Here is a 23,958-nt window from a genome sequence, read left to right as displayed (position 1 = left end):
TCTTTATGTAGCGTCTGAATTTGTACAATGAGCGTATTACTCTTTTTTTTTTCCTTATTTTTCCAGAAGAGTCACTCGTTGGTCTACGGTGGTGGGTTTACCACCTGCAGATTGACTTGCCAGGAATGATGAAACGATGGTATTCGAAGAGTGAATTTAGTGTGCAGTGTATGTGATGCTAATGCTTTTTTCCTTCTTCCAGGTTGGAAGGAGGCTGTTTTAGCAAGTGTCACGCCATGGTATGTGTTTGTTTTGGTCTATGTCAGTCTAATCCATTATCCTTTCTAGTTTGACATGTCACCCTTCTCATTATCTGATGGATTTAGGTTGCACTATATAACTTTTTGGGATCTGATAACTCATGTTGGCTGGTGGATGAGAGGGAGAAAAACATTGCAGTTGAAATACCTTTTTGGCTTTGGATTTGATCGACCTTGCTTTTTACTTTTTGTCAGAGTCATGGTTTTTGGCATATGCTGCCTACTATCTGTGTGGGTATGTGTTTAATTATAAAAGAAACTTTCATATATCCTTTGGCTCCTTGTGCATTTCCTGGGACAAAAGTGTTAAAATCAAGGTAAGCAAAGACATACATTTAATGTTTATTTCAATATTGTTTTTCCTTTCGCAGCTTTTGCCACGTTTCCGATTAAAGATTGACATTCCTGCATGAACATTTCCCTGTTAAAATGTCCTTGCCTCTAACAGAGGAACAGAGGAAAAAAATCGAGGAGAATCGGCAAAAGGCTCTGGCACGTAGAGCTGAGAAATTATTAGCAGAACAGCATCAGAACACACTCTCGAGCTCCTCAATTGCTGCCAAACCTTCCCAGTCCAAGCAGGGCCCTTCCAGACACCTCCACCAGGATCCTTCTAAGTCAGGGAGCCATGGTGTCGTTTTCAAGCAACAGAATCCCAGAAGTTCACCCGATGGTGATCAGAGACCTCAAAATTCCCACAGTTTTCAACTCAGCACCTCGGAGCGGGCAAAGGGGACATGGCAGAGGCAAGAAGAGATGCCCACAGCCTGCCTGAGCCACCGCCCACCAAATCAAGTGACCCTCGCTGGGATCTCCCCTCCCTTGGCAAACAGTCCTCCAGCGGTCTCCAGGGAGCAGCTCTGGGTTTATGGGTCAGAGGAAGGTCAGATTCAGGCTTCACACAAGACCAAATCGACACCCTTTGTTAACACAACTCATGAGCCTTTGGCCAGAACAAAGAATTTCCAGGAAACGGCAGCTTCTTCCTCTGGACAGCCTCCCAGGGATCCTGAATTAGAGGCCAGGATGGCAAGACCCTCCACCTCTGGGCAGAACGTTTCATGGAGTGTGATGCCCAGGACAGAAGAAAGACTACAACAGAAATCAGGGACCCCACTCCGCAAAGCAGCAGGCTCCCAGCAGGGAACATGCATAAAAATCGGTGATCGTTTCCAGGTGAAGATTGGATACAATGAAGAGCTCATTGCAGTGTTTAAGAGTCTGCCCAGCAGACGTTACGGTAGAGTCTCTCTTTTTTTTTTTTTTTTTTTGCGGTACTCGGGCCTCTCACTGTTGTGGCCTCTCCCGTTGCGGAGCACAGGCTCCGGACGTGCAGGCTCAGCGGCCATGGCTCACGGGCCCAGCCGCTCCGCAGCATGTGGGATCTTCCCAGACCGGGGCACGAACCCGTGTCCCCTGCATCGGCAGGTGGACTCTCAACCACTGCGCCACCAGGGGAGCCCTAGAGTCTCTTTAAATCTAACAGTTTCTCATAAATATGAAGAGAGTGCATTGGCACATTATATCCATCCAGTTGTTAAAAATTTTCTGTTTTAGCTCATGTTTCCTTTTATAATAGACGTTCCTTCAAACAGCTGCCATGCTTGGGGGCTGCCACATGGCCACATGGAGAATGGCTGAATAGTTCCCCTGCCAGGTGCTTTGTATGTCGTGTAGCACTTAATCCTAAAACAGTTTTTTGTGAGAAGTAGGTGTTATTTCCATTTTAAAGGCGATGGAACTGGCTCAGCCAGGTGACCTGGCATGCTCAGGTTGGTCCTCCCAGAAGGGCAGAGCCAAAGCGTTATCCTCATTTATATTTGCTGTTTGTCCTCTACGGGGATTTTGTACATCAGTAGGGGCTTTTCAGTCAACTGTTTTGAACTTAGCATTCGTTCATTCATTTAACAAACCCTTATTGAATGTCCAAGTACAGCTCATACCAGCAGTCATCAGCCTTATTGTGGGCAAACCAGGTACTTCTGTTTCATTTCAGATCCTGCCACCAAGACGTGGAACTTCAGCATGACCGACTACGGTGCCCTGAGTAAGTAGGTGTGTGGTCCCCCGTCATGCAGGGGGACGCTGGTATTGAAAAGTTCCTCGAGTAGCAGATACAGTCTAGCCTGTGGTTCAGATGGCTTTTGGGACGCCATCCCAGTACTCTTCTTCCTTCTCCCCATGGCCAGCCTCATGAGGCAGGTCCTTGGGAGGAGGGCACCGGTCATACTAACAAAAGCTAGCACTTACAGAACCTGCTCCATGCTAGGCTGTTCCAAGCCCCTTATCTATGCTAACTCTTTCATTCCTTATAACAACCATTTTACAGATGGGAAAACTGAGGTCCAGAGAGGCTCTGTAACTAACATAGGGTCACACAGCCAATCAGTTGTACAACTGGGATTCAAACCCAAGCCACCTGACTTCAGAGTGTATGTGCCTACTGGACTGCAGGCTCCAGCCATGCCAGGCAGCTGTGCCGGCCCCGCTCCCAGGAACGGTAACAGTTCAGCAGACAACACAAACGCGAGAGTGCAGGGAGCGGGTGTTGCCCAAGCTGGCTCCAGCCTGTGTCATGTCTGGTGGTAGTCAGGGCCCCTGGGTGCTCACCACTTTGTCTTCTGAGATTTTGTTGACTCTCCTACACCAAGGTTTTTGTCACCTTGTCCTAGTGCCTGAAGTCTGCACCTCTGTTAGAGTCAGCCCTGAGTGTCCTCACCTCCCGTTCTACGCTTCCCTCCCAGCAGCCATTTGTGTGCCCTCTCTGTCCCCACCCAGTTCAAAAAGGGAAAAGCGGAGGATGCATGGTGAGGTTACTCCTCCACAGATTTGGGGCACGAGGTGGAATTCTCTGACATCACCAGTACAGTTGCTGGGGGTAATGGGACAGCTCCCTGCAGAACTTCCTGTTTCTCTCCTTGTCCTCTGCCTTTTGAAATGTTTGACACTAGGTTTGAGGGAGCTCGCTTTTCCCATTATTTTAATCCATTTATTAGGTGTTGAGGGGAGGAGAGCCAGTGCTCTGGGTTAACATTGTAGGTCTTGATACCTGGTGTTGTGTTATTGCTCATGTTAAACCAGTGATTTCCACTGTTATGAAGTTTTTTTTGTTTGTTTGTTTGTTGTTTGCGGTACACGGGCCTCTCACTGTTGTGGCCTCTCCCGTTGCGGAGCACAGGCTCCGGACGCTCAGGCTCAGCGGCCATGGCCCACGGGCCCAGCCGCTCCGCGGCATGTGGGATCTTCCCGGACCGGGGTAGGAACCCGTGTCCCCTGCATCAGCAGGCGGACTCTCAACCACTGCGCCACCAGGGAAGCCCTATGAAGTTTTTTTCATGTCATGTCAATTTTTTTTTTCTTTTGATTTTCTTATACTTTTATATATGTATACAAAAGTAACCTACAGAGACTGTTTAAAAGTCTCTGTTTTGTTGGTTTTGTCCTCTTTTTACTCCTGTCCTCTGACCACAATGGTTGTTTTTGGTAATGCTCCACGTATTTTTGTTTTTTAACAGCTCATTGGGCACAAGATTCTGTCTGTAGCTTTCAGGTGAATTTTGCTGATGAGGAATTGTTGAGCTCGTCTGTATCCTTCTCAATGTTTTGCGTACTCAATCTGTTCTCTACCAAGATATACCTGGAACACTCTCCCAACAACTGTGGATTTGTGCCTTTACCCTTGTTTCTTAATTTGCGGATAGTTGATGATTGCTGTGTCATCTTAGTACATTATACTGTTTATTAATGCAACATATGAAGACTTTCAGTCTTCCTGTTATTTGTTTGGGTCCACCTCTGAATTTTGCCTTTTTAACCCTACCACACACTCACTGTAGGTCATGTGGAAAGTATGTCAATGTGCAAAGAGAAACCAGCCACCCTCCCCCACCCCGTCTGTCCCCACTCACTTAACCACTGTCAGCATTTTAGTTTTGTTCCTTCCAGCCTTTTTTTCCTATGCATTAAGATATACAGTGTTTTCTATATGTAATGTAGTCTGTACCTTGCCTTTTTCACTTAATGTTCCTGCATAAAGCACTTTTATTTTAATGGTGCATGTTAAACAGTTAATTCTGGGTGATGAAAATGTGCGTGTCCATTATTGAACCACTTTGACCTCCAAAAAAATGATTTCATACTTAATAACGTCTTTTGTCTTTTCCAAAATTTCTTCCAAAAAACAAACAAACTGATGGCTATAAAACATTCTCCATTTTAAGAATGTGTGATAGGGACTTCCCTGGTGGTCCAGTGGTTAAGACTCCGCCTTCCAATGCAGGGGGCATGGGTTCAATCCCTGGTCAGGGAACTAAGATCCCACATGCTGCACTGCGCAACCAAAAAAAAAAAAAAAAAAAAAAAAGAATGTGTCGTATACTGGGTAAATCATTTCATTTTCTTTTTGTTTAATGTTAATTTGCTCCTAGCTTCCCCAGTATCAAAGCTGTAAGGAACACCTTGGTCTATAAATTTTTGTTTTTTCAACTTGTGTTAGTTGAAATAGATTCCTAGAAGTTGAATCATTATGCTCACTTTTTAGGGCTCTTGCTGTATATTGCCAAATTGTTTTCCAAAAGGTTTTATTCCTATCTGATATCTATTTTTCTAATCCTGCAAGTTCGATAAGTTAAAAATGACTTTTTATTACTCTGATTGTTTGCAGAGTTGCATGTTTCTCCAAATGTCTATTAGTCATTTTCCCCCTTTTGAATTGGTTGCCTAACTTCTTATCTTATGTGGTCTTAGTATTTTTTTTTAAGTATGAGCTCTGTTCATATTTCTTGCAAATATCTTTATTCACTAGTTTTGCCTTTCATTTCAGTTTGTGTTTTTTGACAGTTTAGTTCTATGTCATCAAATCTATTAATCTATAAAATGCCTCAGTAATAGAGAAAATAAGGGTCAACACTGTATGTCTGTGGCCTGATGATCCTGTGTCTCCTTCCTTGTCCTCTCAGTGGTGGACAGAATAGTGACCTGGGAACAGGGTTAAGGGGGTGATTTCTGGTGTGTTGACTTCCTTCGGTGGCTTCTCTGACATGGCCACAGAAATTATCTGATAAGTTTACTCATCCTGGTGAGATCCCTGTCCCCCCTGTTCATTTCTGAATTCTAAGTTTTTAAAATTGGGAAACCTAAGGAATAGAAGAGTTACATTCAGGAAATCCTGAAATACCTGAAGCCCCAATTAAAGCACACCTGCACACCTTCTGCATCTGACTACGCTTTTTCTCTCCTGACCGCCCAGCGAACTTCCTCCTCACCCTGCTCCTGCCCTCCTCCTGTGCCTGCCTTAGCATTCCAGGGCCACGTAAAAGTCGCTCAGGTTGTCACCTCTGTCCTTTTCTTCTTCGGCAGTGAAAGCAGCCCAGCACCTCCAGGCTGTCACTCTGCAGCCTTTGGAAGTGGCCGAGGGCCACGTGGAGTCACCCTCTACCAGCAGCAGCAACCCTGCAGCCCAGACCTGCCTTCCTGTAGCTCCCTCCCTTGCCTTCGTCAAAGGGCAGTGCATACTCATCTCCCGGGCCCGCTTTGAGGCTGACATCAGCTATTCAGAAGACCTGATTGTGCTGTTTAAACAGATGGATTCCAGAAAATACGGCAAGTAGTTGGCCTCCGCCTGATTTCCGGGATGCAGAGTGGCCTATGATCTCAGACTAGGGTGTTTTCCTCTCTTTAAATGTTCAGAAATAACTTTCTTGGTAGAGGCTTTCTAACCTTCTCCTTTTCCTGTAGAAAGACGCTCCCTAAATTGTTCCAGATTGTTGAACACATAGTGGGGCCTGCTTGGTCTTTAAAGGCCTCACAAAGAGAAGACTCCATCCCCAGTCACCTGGGCACCGTCTTCTTGGTAGAAGCAGGTCAGTTCCTGCTTCAGCCACTTAAACCCATTTAGTTTTATTTTGCCCTTAGTAGAGCTTGAAAAATAGGCATTTGCCATAAAACTAAATGCCTTTGGGTAGACTAAGCCAGTGGTTCTCAAACTTGAGCATGCCTCCGAACCACCTGGAGGGGTGGGTAAATCATAGGTTGCCGGCCCCCATGCCCAGAATAAAAGCCGGTGCCTGGTTCCCACCCAGAGCTACTGATTTAATTGGCTTGAGGTGGGGCCTGCGCATTGGCGTTTAAAAAAATCTTCAGGTGAGTCTAATAATCAGCCAGGATTGAAAACCACCAGCTAAAGCAAAGCAGTTTTGCTTTATTTTTTGTGAGGTTCTTCAAAAGCTGCCGCATCAGGATAAAGAGCAGAAGAATTCTGAACACCTGGGTTTCATTCTTAGCTTGGGCCGTGTTGTTTTACAAAACAGTGTGGCTTTTATGGATTTGTATTCCCATTCTTGAAATGGTTTTAGCTTTCCCTAGGCAAGCAGAAAGCAAACCTTTAAAACCTCCTGCCTTTGACACATTCCGTGCAGGCAGCATCATGGAGCAGGCCTCTGTGGAATGACTTGCTCAGTGAGCTTTCATCAAGGTCGGGGTTCCTTCAGGAGCGGGTGATGCTGGCTGTTGCATTTTTATCCCTTAGATGGAGAGAGTTTTGACTGGTGAGAGCAGGCTGGTGAGTAGGGTTTAGGCACAATGTGCAGGGCCCAGCCTCAGTCCAGAGAGCATTGCCTCCCCTGGCCTCTCAGGTGTTCGGCTTCCGCTCGGGGTGGCCCTCAAAAGGCAAGTACCGATGACCTGTGTCTTCTGACCTGTGGCCTTTGAAATCACACTCCTGACGTGCTCTGCTGTCTGGGGAGGAACGAGAACAGTGAAAATATTCACACCCAACCCTGCCCAGGCCCCTAGACATTAAAACACCATCACTGGATTTTTTTTTTTTTTTTTTTTTTTTTTGCCATAGCAGTTATTCACAGACTTTCCCATTTGCTGCCCTGCCACTGTCAGGATCAAGCTATTGTCAGAAAGGGTCTCCTGCACTATTCCCACATCAAGAGTAGTCGGTCTGCTTTTGGTCTTTCTGTCAGATTACACCTGGGCCACCTTGCTTCTTTCCTGAAGTGGACTCAAAGTATCCATGATGCCTTTTCCCTAACTGCCTTGCTTCTTCAATGACCAGACAGAAAAGAATTCACTTTTGCTGCCCAGAAAGCACTTAACTGAGTTGAAGCTTGCTTGATTTTCTCAGAAGGTCGATTGGTAGGAAAACCTAAGTAATTAGTCAGTGTTGGGTAGCCAGATGCTCACCCCTCTTAGTTAATATTATGTGTAGTTTATGCTACACCGTACTAATCAGAAGACGGAATAATAATAATAATTTATCATTGTTTACCTTTTCTTTGAGTGCGTTGTTTGCCAGAAACTCTTTCGTAAGCATTTTACATTTAAATTGTATGTAATACTCACAAGAGCCCTGTGAGGCAGGGGCTTAGGATGCTCCTTTTTCAGATGTGGAACTGAGGCACAGGGAATTTGCATAACTTGCCCAAAGTCACACATCCAGGAAGCGGCAGACCTGGGATTTGAACATAGACTGTTTAACCACACTGACCACATGTAGCTTGTTTTCCATGTACAAAATGGAGCTAATAATGGTGCCCAGCTTATAGCGTATTGAGGAACTGATGAGATGGTGCATGTGAGTCTCTTGGCACTGTGCCTGGCTTAAGGTAAGCAGTGAATAAGTGCAAGCTACAATATTATCCCCACCTTGGAGATTCAGGGTGTTTCTGACTTGCTGGGCTGTCCCCAGTCCCGTGTCCCCGTAGCTCCCTTTATCACCACGCTTACAGCCCAGTGCTGTCTTCATGTCTGCTTGTCTTTCCTCCCCGAATTCTGTGAAAGCCTCGATTACTGGTACTCTCGATCTCTGTGTCCTCAGTGTGGGGCACAAGATCAGCCACGTCACCCGAGGTTCCTGGGGGTTTGTGAAAGCAGGGAATGAATGAGTAAGTGTGGTGACATTGCAGGTGGGCAGGGTGTCATGTTTGCCTGTTTGTTTCTTGTCATTGCAGATGTCAAGACCAGGAAGTGGAACTTTCTCCTGGAAGAGTACAGTAAACTAAGTGAGCTGACCACCTTGCTGGTTTTATATCATGCTGTTGTTAAGCCTTAATTACGTGCCTTAAATTTAATGTATTTTGAAAGAATCACCTCCTTCCTCCCCTCCACCGTGGTAACTTCGCATGCTTGTGTACAGGACTAGTAAAGGTGAAGTTGGTCTCGGGCAGCCATGTCCCTGCGCTCTGGGATGGCGGCTTTACAGCAGCCTAAGCAAATGCAGGGTCTCATCTTCTGTCAGGATGAGGCGCTATTAGTCAAATTCTTGAGGCCTGTGAAACCTCACACCCATCACAGAAGTATGAGAAGTGAGGGTTTGTGGATTTTGGGAATCAGAGGCAAGCTAGGATTGCTGAGTTTAGATGGAAGCTGCTTTAGATTCCCTCTAAGAACAGGCTCTCTCAGCTTACTTCTAGAACCAGATGGTCTGTGAAAGTTGGAGGGCCTTAGTGGTTACAGGCTTCATCATGGGCTGAGCTCTGCCAGAGGCAGAAGCCAAGGCCGGGGCACATCAGCGTATAATAAGCGCTTTGGAGTCTCACCAAGGGAAGGACCTTGTGTACAGATGTAACTACAAGAAGGAGAAGCCAGTTTGGCCTTATCATTTTTCTTCTCTGCTCTGCTTGGGTGGGGCAGTGAATGCATTCCAATATGCCAGAGAAAGGGGGTGGGGTGTGGTCATAGCTCAGCCTGTCCTGGAATACCAGTCTGTTACCCATCTTCCAGACTGTCGATATTCTGCAGTGAGTGTGCAGCCGGCACAATAGAGGTTCCTCCTGCCTGACCCCCTGAGAACTTTCTGGTACCAGGGTTCGGCCAGGAGAGACATGCTCCATCTCAGTGGGGCTGGGAGTGGGGATCCACAACATTGGCTGTCTTGCCCACCAGGCTAGGGCTTTAAAGAAGAGGGTCTCTTCCCTCTGTCTCCTTATGTGACTTACTATGTATGCAGCATCAGGTAGGTAATTCAATATTCTGGGTCCCATTTGTCCCTTCAGTAAAAAATGGGGTGTTTAATCCATATTTGCCCTACTGACAGAAATTAAATATAAGGGAAGAGCTTTTGATTCCTTGAGGAAAGACTTGCTGCAAACTCAAGGTTAAGTTTGAATAGGATGAGTTACTTAGTATCAGCAACCACTAGCTGAAGCAGGAAGGATGGCTGACGTTGATCTGAGACCCCTTGGCTGCTGCTATTTGGAACTCGTGACTTAGAGCAGATTATTTGGCCAAAGCTGAATTTTTCATGAGCGGTAGGAGTGAGTTTTTCCCTCTCACCCCTTTGTCTTTCAACCACAGAAAGACATATAAATATGTGAGCTATAAAGGCTTTGACTTTTATGGAGCAACAAAAAGCAGGATATTTACAGCACTAGCAGATGAATGTAATGTTGAAAAACCATGACTTGCAACTTACGTAGCGTTATATGATGGTTCCAAGTCTTGAGGGCCATAGATTCCTTGAAACATCTGCTGAAAACAATGGATTCTTCACCCAGAAAAATGCACATAACAGCCACACATAAGATTTTGCCTTTGATATTAATAATTCCATGGGTGTAGAGTTAAGAATTCTAGAGTCAAGCGTTCATAGAATATAAGACTGATTCTCCCCATTTCATAGATTGGGAAACATTTGGACCCAGAGAAGGAAAACAGTCGTTTTCCTTGTCGGGAGCCTTGTTAGGGTCACAATGAAGTCTGACTAAAATTGCAATTTTGAGTTTGTGATGTGACCCACGAGGAAACTTAGAAGCCCAGGTCTACGAACTAAGAAGCTGAGGTGAAGGGGGGCTGCAGAACACTGCGGTTCCCAGTTTAGTTCCAACTCCACTGTTAACAGATTGTAAACCTGGGGAATTTGCACCTCTCTCCTCACCCCTAGGTCTCGTATGTGAAATCAGATTATTGGCCTGAGCTAGTGACCATGTGCGTATGAAACTGATTAAGAAGTGACGGTGAGAACTGAGTATGTGAGCGCTGACTGCTAACGTGGTGACTAGTCTCCAGGTCAGGCCAGTTGCAGAGCGATCCTCCTCCCTCTTTTCTTTTTCTTTTTTTTTTTTATTATTATTAATTTATTTATTTATTTTTGCTGTGTTGGGTCTTCATTTCTGTGCGAGGGCTTTCTCTAGTTGTGGCAAGCGGGGGCCACTCTTCATCGCGGTGTGCGGGCCTCTCACTATCGCGGCCTCTCTTGTTGCGGAGCACAGGCTCCAGACGCGCTCAGTACTTGGGGCTCACGGGCCTAGTTGCTCCGCGGCATGTGGGATCCTCCCAGACCAGGGCTCGAACCCGTGTCCCCTGCATTAGCAGGCAGATTCTCAACCACTGCGCCACCAGGGAAGCCCCTCCTCCCTCTTTTCTAAGTGACTTGCTTCCTCGTGCCCACAGTGAAGTTGGCATAAAGCCGTCTGTTTTCCCCCGACCTGTCACAGTCCAGAAGGGTTCTTCGTCCCCCTCAATGATCTTGTCAGCTGCTATTTGAAAACGTTAACATCTCTCTGCTGTGTGGCCCGGTAGCGTTCTGCCAGAGAGCTGATTTACAGAAACACTTCTCTATGACTCATGAAGCCAGACTGCACATTCCTGTCGTCTTCCAGCACAGGGAAGGGATAGCAGTGAGTCGTTGACAGCAATTAGAGGCTGCCCCAGAAACACACTCAGTTGACTGAACCAGCAGCATAGGATTTGGGGAGATAGTAGTCGATAGGAAACAGAGTAGAAAGTGGGTTTTTTTTCCTCTTGAGTGGCTGAAAGGACATAATGCTTACAAAGCACTGTGTTTCACAGCAGCCGGATCCTCAGCCCTTTCTTAGCTTTCATCAGGTATTTGAGTGCTGAAGATCACTAGGATTAAAATGAAAATGGGTTCTGAAAGCACATGGGGTGCTCAGTCTCTTGAAGTGTGCAGAAATCAGCACGCTCAGATTTAATTTGGAAGCATGCAGTGTATTTCTGCATCAATATGGACACTCTCTTTTATATTAAGCCATCAACCGTACCTGATTTCTTATCTTGGTGATTCTATTCATGCAAACTGTTTCCAGAAATAACTGATACCTATATTTAGGGAAAGAGAGAGATGGATTTAAATATACTGAAAAGGCAAGGCAATTTAAGGTGGCAATAGATGGCTCAGCCCTCCATATTCACATCAGTATTTGCAATTGCCAGCTGATGGTTGTGGGAGAAGACTTTTGGAATACCTTGTGACCATTTGGAATAGAGAACTGACAACCTTAGAATTTCAAGTAATATCGGGTAGAAGTGAAATAGACACAAGTTCTGTATGTGATTCCTTCTCCTGAATTCCTGGAGAGCTCAGTTAGCCCCTTGGTGGGTTACTATCACTATCTCAGGGTGCCCCGAAAAGGTAAAAGATAAAGAGCAATCAAGGATCTGTAAACAATGGTCACTCTCGTAACTCTTCTAATTAGATTTTTCAAAGGAAATGTTGAAAGGGAAGAACATCTTGAAAGCTACAACTGTAGGACAGCAGGCTGTGATTAGAAGTTTAACGCTAATTCTACGACCAGGGATTTCTAGGTCTATCCTCTTTTCTCTAACTTTAATTTTTAACTTGTCTTCTCCTGCCGTCCCCCGCCCCCCAGAATTATGTTTTATTTATATCTCTGTTTTTTTTTCTTCTTTTTCTGTTTCTCTTTTGAATAAAGGGCTTTTTTCCCTCTTAATTTTAAAATCAGATGAAGCTAAATTCCTTCAAAAAGAAAAATCAGTGAAATTGATTTTCTTTTATTTCCATGTAGATCCGATTTATTTCCATGTAGATTCTTTTATTTCCATGTAGATCCTGCTTCAGCTAGTGGTTGCTGATACTAAGTAACTCATCATATTCAAACTTAACCTTGAGTTTGCAGCAAGTGTTTCCTCAAGGAATCAAAACATTTCCCACCTGGGTTAAAGACTCTGACTAGAAGAGATTTCCCCATCCATTATATTGGGGTCTGGAACCAGCACACGTGGAAGGAAAGTAAAGACCCCTAAATATAAGCTTTAGTTGAAAGAGAGTCATGGTCACCCTTAGTAGTAGTTTAGACTCTAAGCTTAGCAGGGGTTGGTAAACTTTTTTTGTAAAGGGCCAGATAGTAAACATTTTAGGTTCGTGGGCCATGCCGTCTCTGTCCCAGTGACTCAGGTCCACCATTATGGCATGAAAGCAGTAAACGACAGTCCATAAACAAATAGGCACCACTGTGTTCCAGTGAAACTTTATTTACCAGAACAAGTAATAGACTGATTTGCCAAAAGGCCTTAGCTTGCCAGTACCTGTAAAACTCACCTCTCTCAAGAGAAGCTGCTTATTCTCTTATGGAAAAGGTCAAAATTGTGCAGGGCCATGTGCATTGTTGTCAGTTGGTGGCCTTTGCGTGGACTCTGCCCTTTGTTGTTGTTTGTAAATAGCACTACTGTCCTACTGATCTTTCTTGGAAATACCTAACAGCTTCTCTGCATAGACCACAGTGCTTCCTTGCCTGTTGACAGCATATAGCTTAAAGTTCTCCATCTTCTCAAACATTGAAACCAAAATAAAACATAAGGAGAATGGAAACAAGACAAGATTTATTCATTTTAGGCCTTGCTTTTCCTGGACTGATTTTTGAAGAATATGGGTCCTTATTTATTGAATGGGAATACTAAGATAATTTTTTAAATGACTTGAGGTTAAAAATAGATCGGTCGCAAGAACACTTTAGTTCTTTCCGGTGTTTGTGTGGTGCCGTGAAGATCAATTTTGCATTACTGAGTGCCCTCTTGTTTGCAGACACTAGGAATGGAGAGGGAAAACTGGTTCCCTGCCATGCATCTGTCTGCACCCAGTTTTTCTCTCCAGTTACTTTTCGGAGGAGATGGCATGCAGCAGAATTCCAGCCATTGAACTTTGTATCTCAAAGCCCCTTCTTTTTCCCCCAGAAATCTTGGACATGAACACTCCAATTCACACACCTCTGTTCTGCTTTCTAGTGGAAAGGGTGCGCTGCCTTCCACAAGTTCAGCTGGACCCTCTGCCCAAGACCCTCACCCTGGCTTTTGCCGCTCAGCTCCAGAAGACCTCTCTGTGTCCCGTGGCAGACATCCCCGAGGCAGACCTGTCCAAAGTGGATTCCAAGCTGGTGTCGAGCCTGCTGCCCTTTCAGAGAGTTGGAGTCAAGTAGGTTCTTCATCCGTCTTCCTCTTGCTCTCTGCTGCTCAGATTGATCGCTCACCACGGAGTGGCTTCAGGTGCTCCCTCTTTCATGAATGCCCCTCTTCCACAGCCGTCTAGAAGCATCTGGGTGTTAGCAGTAAACAGCCCACGTGTGCTGTCACCAAAGCCTGATTGTAACCACTGACTTCAAATTCCATCAGTTAATGAGGACTCTGTATTGCGAGTGTGCAGAAACCCAGCTCAAAGTAGTGTAAGAAAAGAGATTTCTCATTGCAGGTAATAGAAAGCCCGGGGTCTCTAAAGATCTCGTCAGGACTCTGTACCCCTCTCAGCTCTGCTTTCTTCTGAGTTTGCTTTGTTCTCAGCCAGGTGCTCCTCAAGTGTGGCAGCGGGGGCAGCCAGGGGCTTCCGTGTTGCACCCATCGGTTCTGCAGCCCAGCGGAAGCGCCTCTTTTCTAGTGGGTCCCACACTGAAATATCTGAAATTTGGCGCTGACGCTTGAACTGGTCAGTCACTGTGTCCTGGGGGGCTCGGAGGTCTTACTGGTGAGACCAGGTGACAGGCCCATCCCTGGAGCGAAAGGGTAGGGGCTGCCTCACCCCAATTACTTGGACTGAGAGTGTAAGGTGGTCGTTTTCCAAAAGAAAGTGCTCTTATTATATTGATAGAAAGAAAAAGATAAGCCTGTGTCCTAACCTGTCCCTTTTTCCAGAGTTTCTTAGGAGAAACAAAATGACAGGTTTGCCCCAGAATTTGCCTTCTAGTAGAAAGATGGGAGGTGGAGGAGAGGGCAGAGCTCGACCTGATGTCAGGTGGTGTGGTTGGAGATAGAGCCCCATGCAAAGGCAGGGCCTACATTGTCAATGGACCTGGCCCACGAAGGCAGCCTGCCCGCGTGCAGCCCACTTGGGGTGTTTTGGTTAAAGCTTGGCTGCTGTCTGTGTAGGATTTTGTTTTCCGGGTGCAGTTTGGGCACAGTGGGACCTCACTGCATCCCCACGGTCCCAGCCCTGCCCACACCCTTTTCTTCCTTTGCCTTCCAGCTGCCATCTCTCTTAGATAACGCACTTTGCCGTTTCTTTCATCTGTTGAGATGTCCTTTGGGCCTTGTTTTACCCAGGCTCAAGGTGGAGTTTCCCTTTCATCTTTCTTCCTCCGTCTCCTTCATTAATGCTGAGAGAGGTTGCCCACCCCCAGCTCCTGGGCAGCCCCCGTCTTCAGAATCCAGGTTCTTCATGGCTCCCCTGGAGATCCCTGGGCACATGTGGTGCACGCTGAGAGGTGGTGGGTGGGAGGCACCCCAGGGTATGTACATCAGAGCCAGAGCACAGCCAGCTGGTTCTGTCTTTTTCTCTATGGCTCTGAAACTGCTAATGGTACTTGCAGCCTTTCTTCAAAACTTTGCATTAATTCCAGATTTTAACTTTCATTCCCTGAAGTGGAGGAGTTTGGTATTAAGCGAAGGGCTGTCAATTCCACGTTTTTGTTTTGCTTTTTTATGTAAGTACTACAACTGGAAACTCATTTAAATATACGGAGCAAAATCTATTAGATAGATGTCAGCCTGCTCTAATATCTAAACGGTTCCTTTTAATAGAGGAGTGAGTTGAGACCAAGAAGACAGTCCTCTGTCTAAAGCTGCGCAGGGTCCAAAAGTGGAATTGGGGCTGAAATCCTATCTTCTGATGACGAGTGCAGCGCTTTTTGTGTAATACCAAACTACGGCATTCAGCCGTGTGATTGTCTCTCTATTATCCAGGCGACATCTTTGTTCTCAGTTGTGATCACTCTGTTCCTTAGTTGGACTACCTCGAGGCAGAGTAAAAGGAAGGGCTGTGAAATTCAAGGGTCTGTTCTGCTTTGGGAATGACCAGGTGGATGAAGCCGTGCAGACGTTGTAAATGGTTGCGACACCTCGGAGGCTGAAACAAAAGGCCCTCCCTGGTTTGTTGCATAGGTGCCCCTGGCCGTCCTGACCACCAGTTTTGTAAATCAGAAAGTAATGTAAAAAAAAATAAGTCTTTTATACTTGTCACTCTGCATGCGTCTGTCTGAGTTGATCCCGGAAATGGTCTGGAAGATTTCACCAAGGTCGGCATGACAAGGGGAGGGGAGGGGGCACCACCTCTCACCGGGTGGGCCATGGGGCAGCTGGGAGGACAGAGAAGTGCCGGGACCACGACAGGATGCTCGTTGTCTGCTGAGCCTGGGTGTCCTGGGCTCACGCCCCCCGCAGACCCGCTGCTCACTTTCCCACCTTCGTTGGGCACTGGCTTCTGAAGGGCGGAAACGCCGTTTCCAGGCAATTCAGAAAGGCCGTGTGCAGCCCGGAGTTCTTGTGGGCCATGGCGGCTGCTGGTCAGAAGAGGGGCTGTTCTCTGTCTTTTCCGGGTGAGAAGGAAAGGGGAAGAGCTAGTTGACTGGCTTATTATCAGGTTCCTGAGCCAGTGATCCGTTCTTCGGAAATTCTGACGAAAGAGGAGTGGTGTTTGCAGCAGGAGACCAGGCATCTGGCACTGGGGACCCTTTTAGCTTTTCTCTGATTCATATGCCAGTCAAGCAAGTCACCATCACTGTTTGTGTCTTGGTGATTTTTCTCCTTTGGGGGAATAGTTGTTATAAGGGAAGCACTTCCCCAGCACTTATGACGGCACCAAGCACTGTTTGAAGTGCTTTAAACATCCCGAGCCCCCGTAACACTCTCTGGGGTGGGCCTCGTCGTTACTCCACGTGACAGTGGAGGCGCGAGGAGGTCAGATAACTTGCGTAAAGGCACACGGCTCCCAGGTGGTGGAATTGGGATTCCAGCCCAGGCCAGGCGGGCTCCGAAGGAGTAGAATAATAATTCCGTGCTTTATTCCCAAACTGTAAGCAAGGGCTGCTGCCCTGGAGGGCTTGGGGGCCCTGGAGGCTGCTAGGTAATGAGACCCGTGGCTGAGGTCGGTGCTCCTCTTAGACAGACACTCTTGCTCCATCCTTCTCTCTGGCTGTCCTCCTGTTCTCCAGCATTTTCTGTCTTTGCCAGCTTTATGGGTACAGAGTCCTCTCTGATCTTGAGAAAGCCATTTTTCCACCCCACTGTCTATTCTTTCTTCCCTTCCCGGCAGATCCCTCATGTGACAAGTGTTCCCCTCCCAGCCCCCCGTTAGGGACTGTTTCCCACGCTCTTCCTTTATATCCCCTGGGCCTCACCTGCGCCGGGCAGAGGGTGACTCCTCTTACTGGAAACTCCCTCCCTCGGCTTCCACGACCTAATTGTCTTCTAGAGCTGCTCCCTCCCCTTTGACTACATTTGTCCCTGTTTGTAGTCTTTCCTTGGTTATTATTACGCTGCCCCCTGTTTGGCCTCTGGCTTCCCTCTCGGTGGAGCAGGTCTCTTGCGAGCCGGTAGCCCACACCGAGCTGCCGTGTGGCTTCACGCGGCGGCTCGATGGCGGGTTAATCGACGCCCTGGGAAGCGCGCCGTGTGCTCTGTCCTGACCGTGTCTGCTTTCAGTTTTGCCATAGCGAAAAGAGGCCGCCTGCTGCTCGCTGATGACATGGGCCTGGGGAAGACCATCCAAGCTATCTGCATAGCCGCCTATTACCGGAAGGAGTGGCCGCTCCTGGTGGTGGTACCGTCCTCCGTGCGCTTCACCTGGGAGCAGGTCAGCTCTCCTGGTGCCGTGATTTTAACGAGGAAGGCTTTCCTCAGAGTCAGAGTCATCAAACGACAGTTTGGGGACAGGACCTGGGGAGCTCGAAAGATCTGTCTCAGCTGGAGGAGGAAGGGAGCCTGCTGAGGCCAAGCTCCTGGTTTTCTGGGGTAGAATCAGGCTAGGCCTTTAGGGAGGAAGGGCAAGGCCTTACCAAGCTCAGACTTGCTTCCGTCTGTCAGTAGACGCTTCCTGAGCACCTCCGGTGCCCCTGTGAAGAACACCTTTCACCTCTACCCCACTTAAGTTTCAAAATAGTTTTACTTCCTTTATTTCCCTTAATCCTTAAATAGCCGTGCGCAGCAGACACAAGATATTAACCCCATTGACAGATGAGAAAACTGCCTCTCCAAGAGGTTAAGCGCCACGCTTGCTGCTAGCTGCTAGCGAGGAACGGTTCCGGGGTCTTGAGGTCGCACCTCCTGACTGGGCTCAGGGCCCACACCGGTAGCAGGTGGTGTGGGCACGATGTTCATAGTCTACCGGCCACCTTTATGGCAGAAAAACCTGACATGACCATTGTATTATCACTCAGCTGTGAGCTTTGTCTCCCGTAAATCCAGGGGTCAGAGTGGTCCCATGAAATGAATGAAACTCTACTTAAGCAAACTTGGTGAGGATGGAAGACATGGTTCATCATCCGTAGCTTTTCCCAGCTTCGTGCTGCTCGAGGTGGCTGTCAGCTTCCTCGTGCCGGGGCTGTTACTAAGCCCCCGTGAGCTGCTCCTGGGGAAGAGGCAGGTCTGCCTACAGCCAGGGGGCCTGACACCCAGACATGCCCTTCCAACCCAGGAGAAAGCAAGCCTTAAGAAAAGTGCATATCGAAAGAGTACCCCACTCTCTTCTTGTCCCCGTGATCTGAATTGTGCCAGAGCCTCTAGGAACTAACAGTTCAAAACACGTTAGATTCCCACAGCACCCTCAGAAATTCTAGGGAAGGATAGATGGTCAGAGGCTTATAAGCAGGACAGAGCCTGGCCTAGCGCTCCCGGAATCAGAATGGTGTCAGCCCAGGCTCACTGGGAGCACCCAGACCCCGGCCAATGACAGAGGCTCCTGGTGGCTGTCCACTGGCTCCAGGTACTGGCTTTGGCTAGAGATGGAGAGACTTCTGGGGAAAGCAGGTGCCTTTGTAGGAAGCACCGAACATTTTCATCATCATCAGCGCTTGTGGTGTACCAGGCTCTGCTAAATACTCCTTTATAAAATTCCTCTTAAAAAGAGTTGCTGGGCTTCCCTGGTGGCGCAGTGGTTGAAAGTCTGCCTGCGGATACAGGGGACACGGGTTCGTGCCCCGGTCCGGGAAGATCCCACATGCCGCGGAGCGGCTGGGCCCGTGAGCCATGGCCGCTGAGCCTGTGCGTCCGGAGCCTGTGCTCCGCAACGGGCGAGGCCACAACAGGGAGAGGCCTGTGTACCGCAAAAAAAAAAAAGAGTTGCGTTCTTTCCTCGCAGAAACTTGTCATCTAGCTAGAGGTCACAGAAGTGGAATCGACAGACACCCCAAAGCGACTGCTAACAAGGGCTTGCTTACCGAGGAGGGAAGTGTCCCATTAGTGGAAAGCAAAGGGGTGTGGGTGGGTGGGAGGAACAGGGAGGCGACGGTCGTTCGTGGGGACAAGGTTATGCTGAATGCAGGAGGGCAGGGAGGGGAAGAGACCGAGTTTGTCCTCGGGGAGCGTTAATGTTGGTCCGCGTGGAGAGAGGCGGTGGGTGGGTTAGCGGAGCCACAGCTGGTAGCTGCCAGGCTGGATCACCACTTGGGCTTTGTTCTCTCCTGTCACCCCCAGGCCTTCCGTCAATGGCTGCCGTCTCTGAGCCCAGACCACATCAACGTCGTGGTGACAGGGAAGGACCGCCTGACAGCTGGCTTGGTCAACATTGTCAGTTTTGATCTCCTGAGCAAGTTAGAAAAGCAGCTAAAACCCCCTTTTAGAGTTGTCATCATTGTAAGTGACTTGGCAGAGTCTTTAAGTACTTTATCTCTGGGGAAACTTTCTGCTCGGAAGCTCCAAGAATGTCCATATCTGTAATCTCGTGGAGCCTCGCTAGGTTTCTAGGAGAATAGAAATCACTGGCTTTATTTTGTAGGGAAGTGATCTTTCATTTCTCTCAAATAGCGGTTCTCGACCCTGGCTACGTATTAGGATCTTCTGGGGCAAGGGCGGCCGCTTTTTGAAAAATTGTGGTTTACTAGGTCTGTGCTGGGGGTTTCTAGCCCACCTCTCCCCATGGGGGGCCATGATGGAGGCGAGTATGTGAACCCCCGACAGCCCAGGGCTCCGGGAGCTACAGCCTGGACAGCATGGGCCTGTGCCTCCATCTGGTGCCCTCCTGTCGGCGTGACTCAGACGTGCAGTTCAAACAGTTAATAGATTTTCTTCCAGATGATATAAAGAAGCTCCCTTCCTACCAAAAAAAAAAAAAAGCACTTTTTACCCTAGTTGTTTTTTTTTTTAAAGGAGGCTTTAGAGTTTAGAGTCCTGCTCCCAGATGTGATGGTACATCTTTTAGCTGCCGCTTTCCTTCTTCTAACTCCTTTCGTACTCCAGAAGGAAAGTCTCGAGAGACTGGCTGCCAGCCTCCTCTGTCAGTACTCAGCGTATCTACATGGTTCACAAATACAGCCCTGAAAATGTGTGAGTCTCTCCCGTCCCCACTCCCGTCCGGCCAGCTACCACCCCCAGTCCAGGTGACAGACATCCCGGGGCGAAGCCTGCGGTGGATGGTTTCCAGGGGAAGCTTATCCTCGCTTTTCCTCTTGGCAGAATAGGGAAACCCAGTGCCTCCGGGTAACACGAAAGGTTTTTTATTCAAACGTGTGACTTGGAAAAGCCAGTGGTGTTTTCCTCCTCTAAAAATAGGATTCTCTACCTATAGTGGCCTCCCAGATCTTGCTGCTCATCCTGTCTAGTGCACATCTCATCTAGAAGGAGCGAAGGAAAGGGCTTTTAGAAAACTCTTTGAGGACCTCTGAGTCACTCACGTCAACAAGACCGCAGTGGGGACTCTGCCTCGGGTTTCCCGGCAGCGGGCTGACTGCGAGGGAGGCGCCTTTGTCCACTGGCTCAGCTAGCCAGAGGCCACAGGCAGCTCTGTGCCCTGCCCAGGGCTGTGTGCCGCGGGTGTGGAGGGAGCGGTCAGCCCCTGGTCTCCGGGGAGCCGCAGTCCAGTAAGACAGACCGACACACGCAGATCATTACAGTCCGTTCCAGGGCCTTTGGAGACGTGGGAGCCAGAGCCTGTGGGAGCTCAGGGAAGCGGGGGAGAAGGCGCGGGCTGGGCCGCGGAGCCTTGAGCCAGCTCGGGGCACACATGGGTCTTCAGCACACGGTGTTAGTGCTGTGCAGGGGGGCGGTGCAGTCTTACAAGCCAGCAGAACACCTTTCAGGGGTTTGTCCCGTGCCACGTGTGAGGTGGGCAGGGCAGGGGAGTCGCCAGCCCCACCTTGCAAGTGGAAAACTGTCCCCGAGAGATGAAGCGACTCGCTCACAGTGTCATAGAGAAGATGCCCCAGAGCCTGGTCCTTGCCCAGGCCCCCAGCCATCTCCTTGAAGGAGAAAGCAGTAAGAGAGGCAGCCTCAGTGCGACACCGTACCAGGGTCAAGCTTGACGTGGGCTCTCTCTCCGTCTGCTCAGGATTTGGCCTTGTTCACTTACATGACTGTTTCTTTTCAGGATGAATCTCACTTCCTCAAAAACGTTAAGACTGCCCGCTGTCGTACAGCTGTGCCCCTCCTCAAGGTGAGTGCTGCTGAGGACAGACTTGGTGCCTGAGCCCACTCGGCCCTGAGATCTACTGTATTTTGCTCGGGCTGGACTGGTGTCCAAGGGGAGCAGGGGCTGCAAGTCCAGGGCTGCAGGCCGTGGATGTGACTTAGCATTGACTCAGGGCACCTCTACTTAGGACTTGGGTACCAGATTTGTTTTTCTTCCTAACATCCTGCTGAGGAACTAGTGGTCAGTGCAGTCGTCTGTCTCTCAAAGATGAAGACCTGTTGAAGAACACAGGTCAGGTTGGAACTCACTCTGGACTGTCCTCGGGCTCCTCCTGGACAAGGCAGAGGGACAGCCTCCAGCAGCGGGTCCTCTAAACAGCCCAGGAGGAACTGCCTGTCTTCTCCGTGGCTTGCGGGGCAAAGCTCTCATGGTGCAGACTCAGAACCAGGCCGTGGGCATCAGCAAGACGCGCCACAAAGCTGAGACCTGCTTTATAAATAAGATGATACCCTTTTCTGGGGCTGCCCTAAGGCTGTTTTGTTAGCAGGAAGGTCAGCCGTCCACATCCTTTTCTGGGGTGGTCTAACATATGCTGAGCCTTTGGCTGCTTGAGTCCTGGTTTCAGAGCAGAAGGGGTGTGTGTGTGTCTGTGTGTGTGTGTGTGTGTGTGTGTGTGTACAGTGCAGCTTTGAATCTTCATCCAAAGGCATTGTATTCTGACCTGCAGTATAAGCTCCATGCTTTGTGTGGTACACACTTCGGTGTCTATATTTTGTGTCCCAGCCCCTCCATCCCCAACAGAGGGAAGGCCCCCAAATTTCCTTCCATCTATTTGGGGTGAGCTTTCTCCTACTTCAGGGAAAAAAGTTGTACAATTAGAAAAGTAGTCTTTTCTCTCATAACAAGGTAGAAATATCTCACAGGTGACTTTGGGGGAATCTCCTTTGGTTTGTATGAACTGAGCAAACGAAAGCGCATGTTTATCTTGGGCTCTAGTAAAGTGGCCTTTGGGTTGCACCTGATTTTAAAACTGCAGCTTTTATTGCTTAAAAGGAGCTTTAAGTTGTACCTAAGCTAGGGGAAACAAATATGCTGAATGTTGGTGAAACTTAATAGCATTTGAAAATTAATTTTTTCCAACTCCCCACAAAACACACTTGAGTGTCTGCTCATTTCAAGTTTGTTTTGTGTTCAGAGGAACAGGTAATATGATAACATCTTCCAAAGCAGGACTATGTCATTCTCTCCAAACCTAAAGGTGCTTTACTTAAAAACCTTGATTCTCTGCCCAAATTACCTATAAATGTTTGTAGGTTGAGAGTCATTTATGGACACACTGAAATGTTTTTCCCAAAGTGGTGACCCTTCTTTTGGGGAATTTTAATATGTTTTCTTTTGAAAAATGTTAATAGACCCTGGTACTGTGGTTCCAGTTTTACAGCCATAACTAAAATTAAATCTGTATACCCCTGATTGTTTGGACAAAAGAAACTGCACAGTAGATAGATGATATCATTAAAGATATAATAGGAAAGCTTCTTAGCACCTGTCTTGTTGATGCACTCATTGCCTGGTCAGGCAAGCTGGACTTAAATATTGGTTTCTGAAATATGTGCTTCTGGGCCAGACCTTTTAAAGCAGTGTCTACATTTTTCAGATCTTGGGTATATTTCAGAGTGACCCATTTAAAACAGAATTTTAACTGCTAACTAGTACATATTACTCTGCATTGGCCGTAGAACTCGGATGAATTAATGTTTCAAAACAGGACCCGTGAATGTAGCCTGTTCATGGGTGTCTCGGAGCCACTGTCATCCATAACATTGACTTCACGTGTGCTGGACTGTTGGCACGGTTGAGGAGGATGAGGCACCCTGTGTTATTCTGTTCATCAAACCTCCCACCTCTCTGCTGTATTTCCATCAAGATCAGAGTTCCTCAACCTTGGCACTATTGACATTTTGGGCTGGAAAATTCGTTGTTATCCACAGGGCTGTCCTGGGCATCGTAGGACATTTAGCTGCATCCCTGGCCTCTACTCACTAAGTGCCACTGGCTCCTTCAGTTGTGACAACCAAAATTGTCTTGGCAGGTCTTGCCAGGCGTCCCTGGGGAGGAGGGGGGGAATTATCCCTCCCTATTTCTGTTGGGAACCACTGATCAGATACTCTAAGGAAATGAGTGAATCTAGGTATTTTGGGAATAAGAGGAGAGTTGGGAAGAAGGGAAATAGTGCCTTTGAAGAGCCAAAGAAGGGCCGAATTTAATACCACTTGACTGTTCCTCTAACTTGTGCATCTCTTAGAACTATATTCTGATAATTAATATGTCAAAATGTTTTCAGCAGATCTTCACAATGAGGTAATTAGGTTATATCCTACTGTCTGTGAGATAGGCCACATCATGTGGGTTTCCTGAATGGAAACAGCAGCTGCATGCAGAGGATGTTTTGCTTAGGGTGTAAGAAATTACTGGTGTTGTCCCCTGGGAAATGTGACATCTTTCTTCCTCTACAGCACCATTTTCCTGGGCTGCGAAGCGAGGTAGTTCTGTTTTCATGTGCAGTTGACCCTTGAGCAGCGGGGGTTTAACGTGCCTTTAACTTATAGTTAGCTGGCCCTCCATATCTGACGTTCCTCCACATACTGAGATGCATCCAACCTCGGGCAGTATGGGACTGTAGTATTTACTATTGAAAGCATCTGCCTAGGTGGACCTGTACAGTTCAAACCCGTGTTGTTCAAGGGTCAACTGTGTGAAAGTAGGCAAGACAGAAAGCTACAAAGAACAAAACTGAAATCACCTTTAATCCCTCCAACACAGAAAACCACTGTTAACAGTTTGGTTATTCTTCTAACATGTCAGCTGTAGGGCAAGATCATTTTTAATGGCTTGGGAGCATTCTGCGGTATGGACACGTCCCATGATTTAACCCTTAGTGTTGGACACTGTTTAGCTGTTATAAATAATTCTGCAAGTGAACATCATCCGTATGTTCATAGCTTGTATACTTTGTCCTCTTAGGACGAATTCTTCCACTCAGAATTTCTGGGTCGTAGTTTTACCTTTTGATAGTTGCCTCTGAAATCCAGTCTGGCCATGCATCAC

At 47.7% G+C, this 23,958-nt stretch overlaps 1 protein-coding gene across 3 annotated transcripts in view; it reads left to right on the top strand.

The window, feature by feature from the left end:
• SMARCAL1 (SWI/SNF related, matrix associated, actin dependent regulator of chromatin, subfamily a like 1) overlaps positions 1-23,958 on the top strand; it is a 52,314-nt gene that overhangs the window by 1,083 nt on the left and 27,273 nt on the right. For all 3 annotated transcript variants that reach the window (XR_009533196.1, XM_060106617.1, XM_060106616.1), the window contains exons 2-10: positions 203-239; positions 632-1,500; positions 2,257-2,307; positions 5,619-5,861; positions 8,219-8,269; positions 13,251-13,437; positions 16,932-17,082; positions 18,921-19,079; positions 20,809-20,874. Coding sequence is in view for 2 of the 3 variants with exons in the window: in XM_060106617.1 (XP_059962600.1) it covers positions 690-1,500; positions 2,257-2,307; positions 5,619-5,861; positions 8,219-8,269; positions 13,251-13,437; positions 16,932-17,082; positions 18,921-19,079; positions 20,809-20,874 (1,719 nt within the window). In the remaining variant the exon portion in view is untranslated. The remainder of the gene's footprint in view (positions 1-202; positions 240-631; positions 1,501-2,256; positions 2,308-5,618; positions 5,862-8,218; positions 8,270-13,250; positions 13,438-16,931; positions 17,083-18,920; positions 19,080-20,808; positions 20,875-23,958) is intronic.

The sequence above is a fragment of the Mesoplodon densirostris genome, chromosome 8 (assembly GCF_025265405.1).
Source record: "Mesoplodon densirostris isolate mMesDen1 chromosome 8, mMesDen1 primary haplotype, whole genome shotgun sequence".
In the NCBI taxonomy this organism is placed as follows: domain Eukaryota; kingdom Metazoa; phylum Chordata; class Mammalia; order Artiodactyla; family Ziphiidae; genus Mesoplodon; species Mesoplodon densirostris.
Note: the sequence above shows the minus strand (reverse complement) of the source record. Positions and strands in the feature narration are given on the sequence as shown.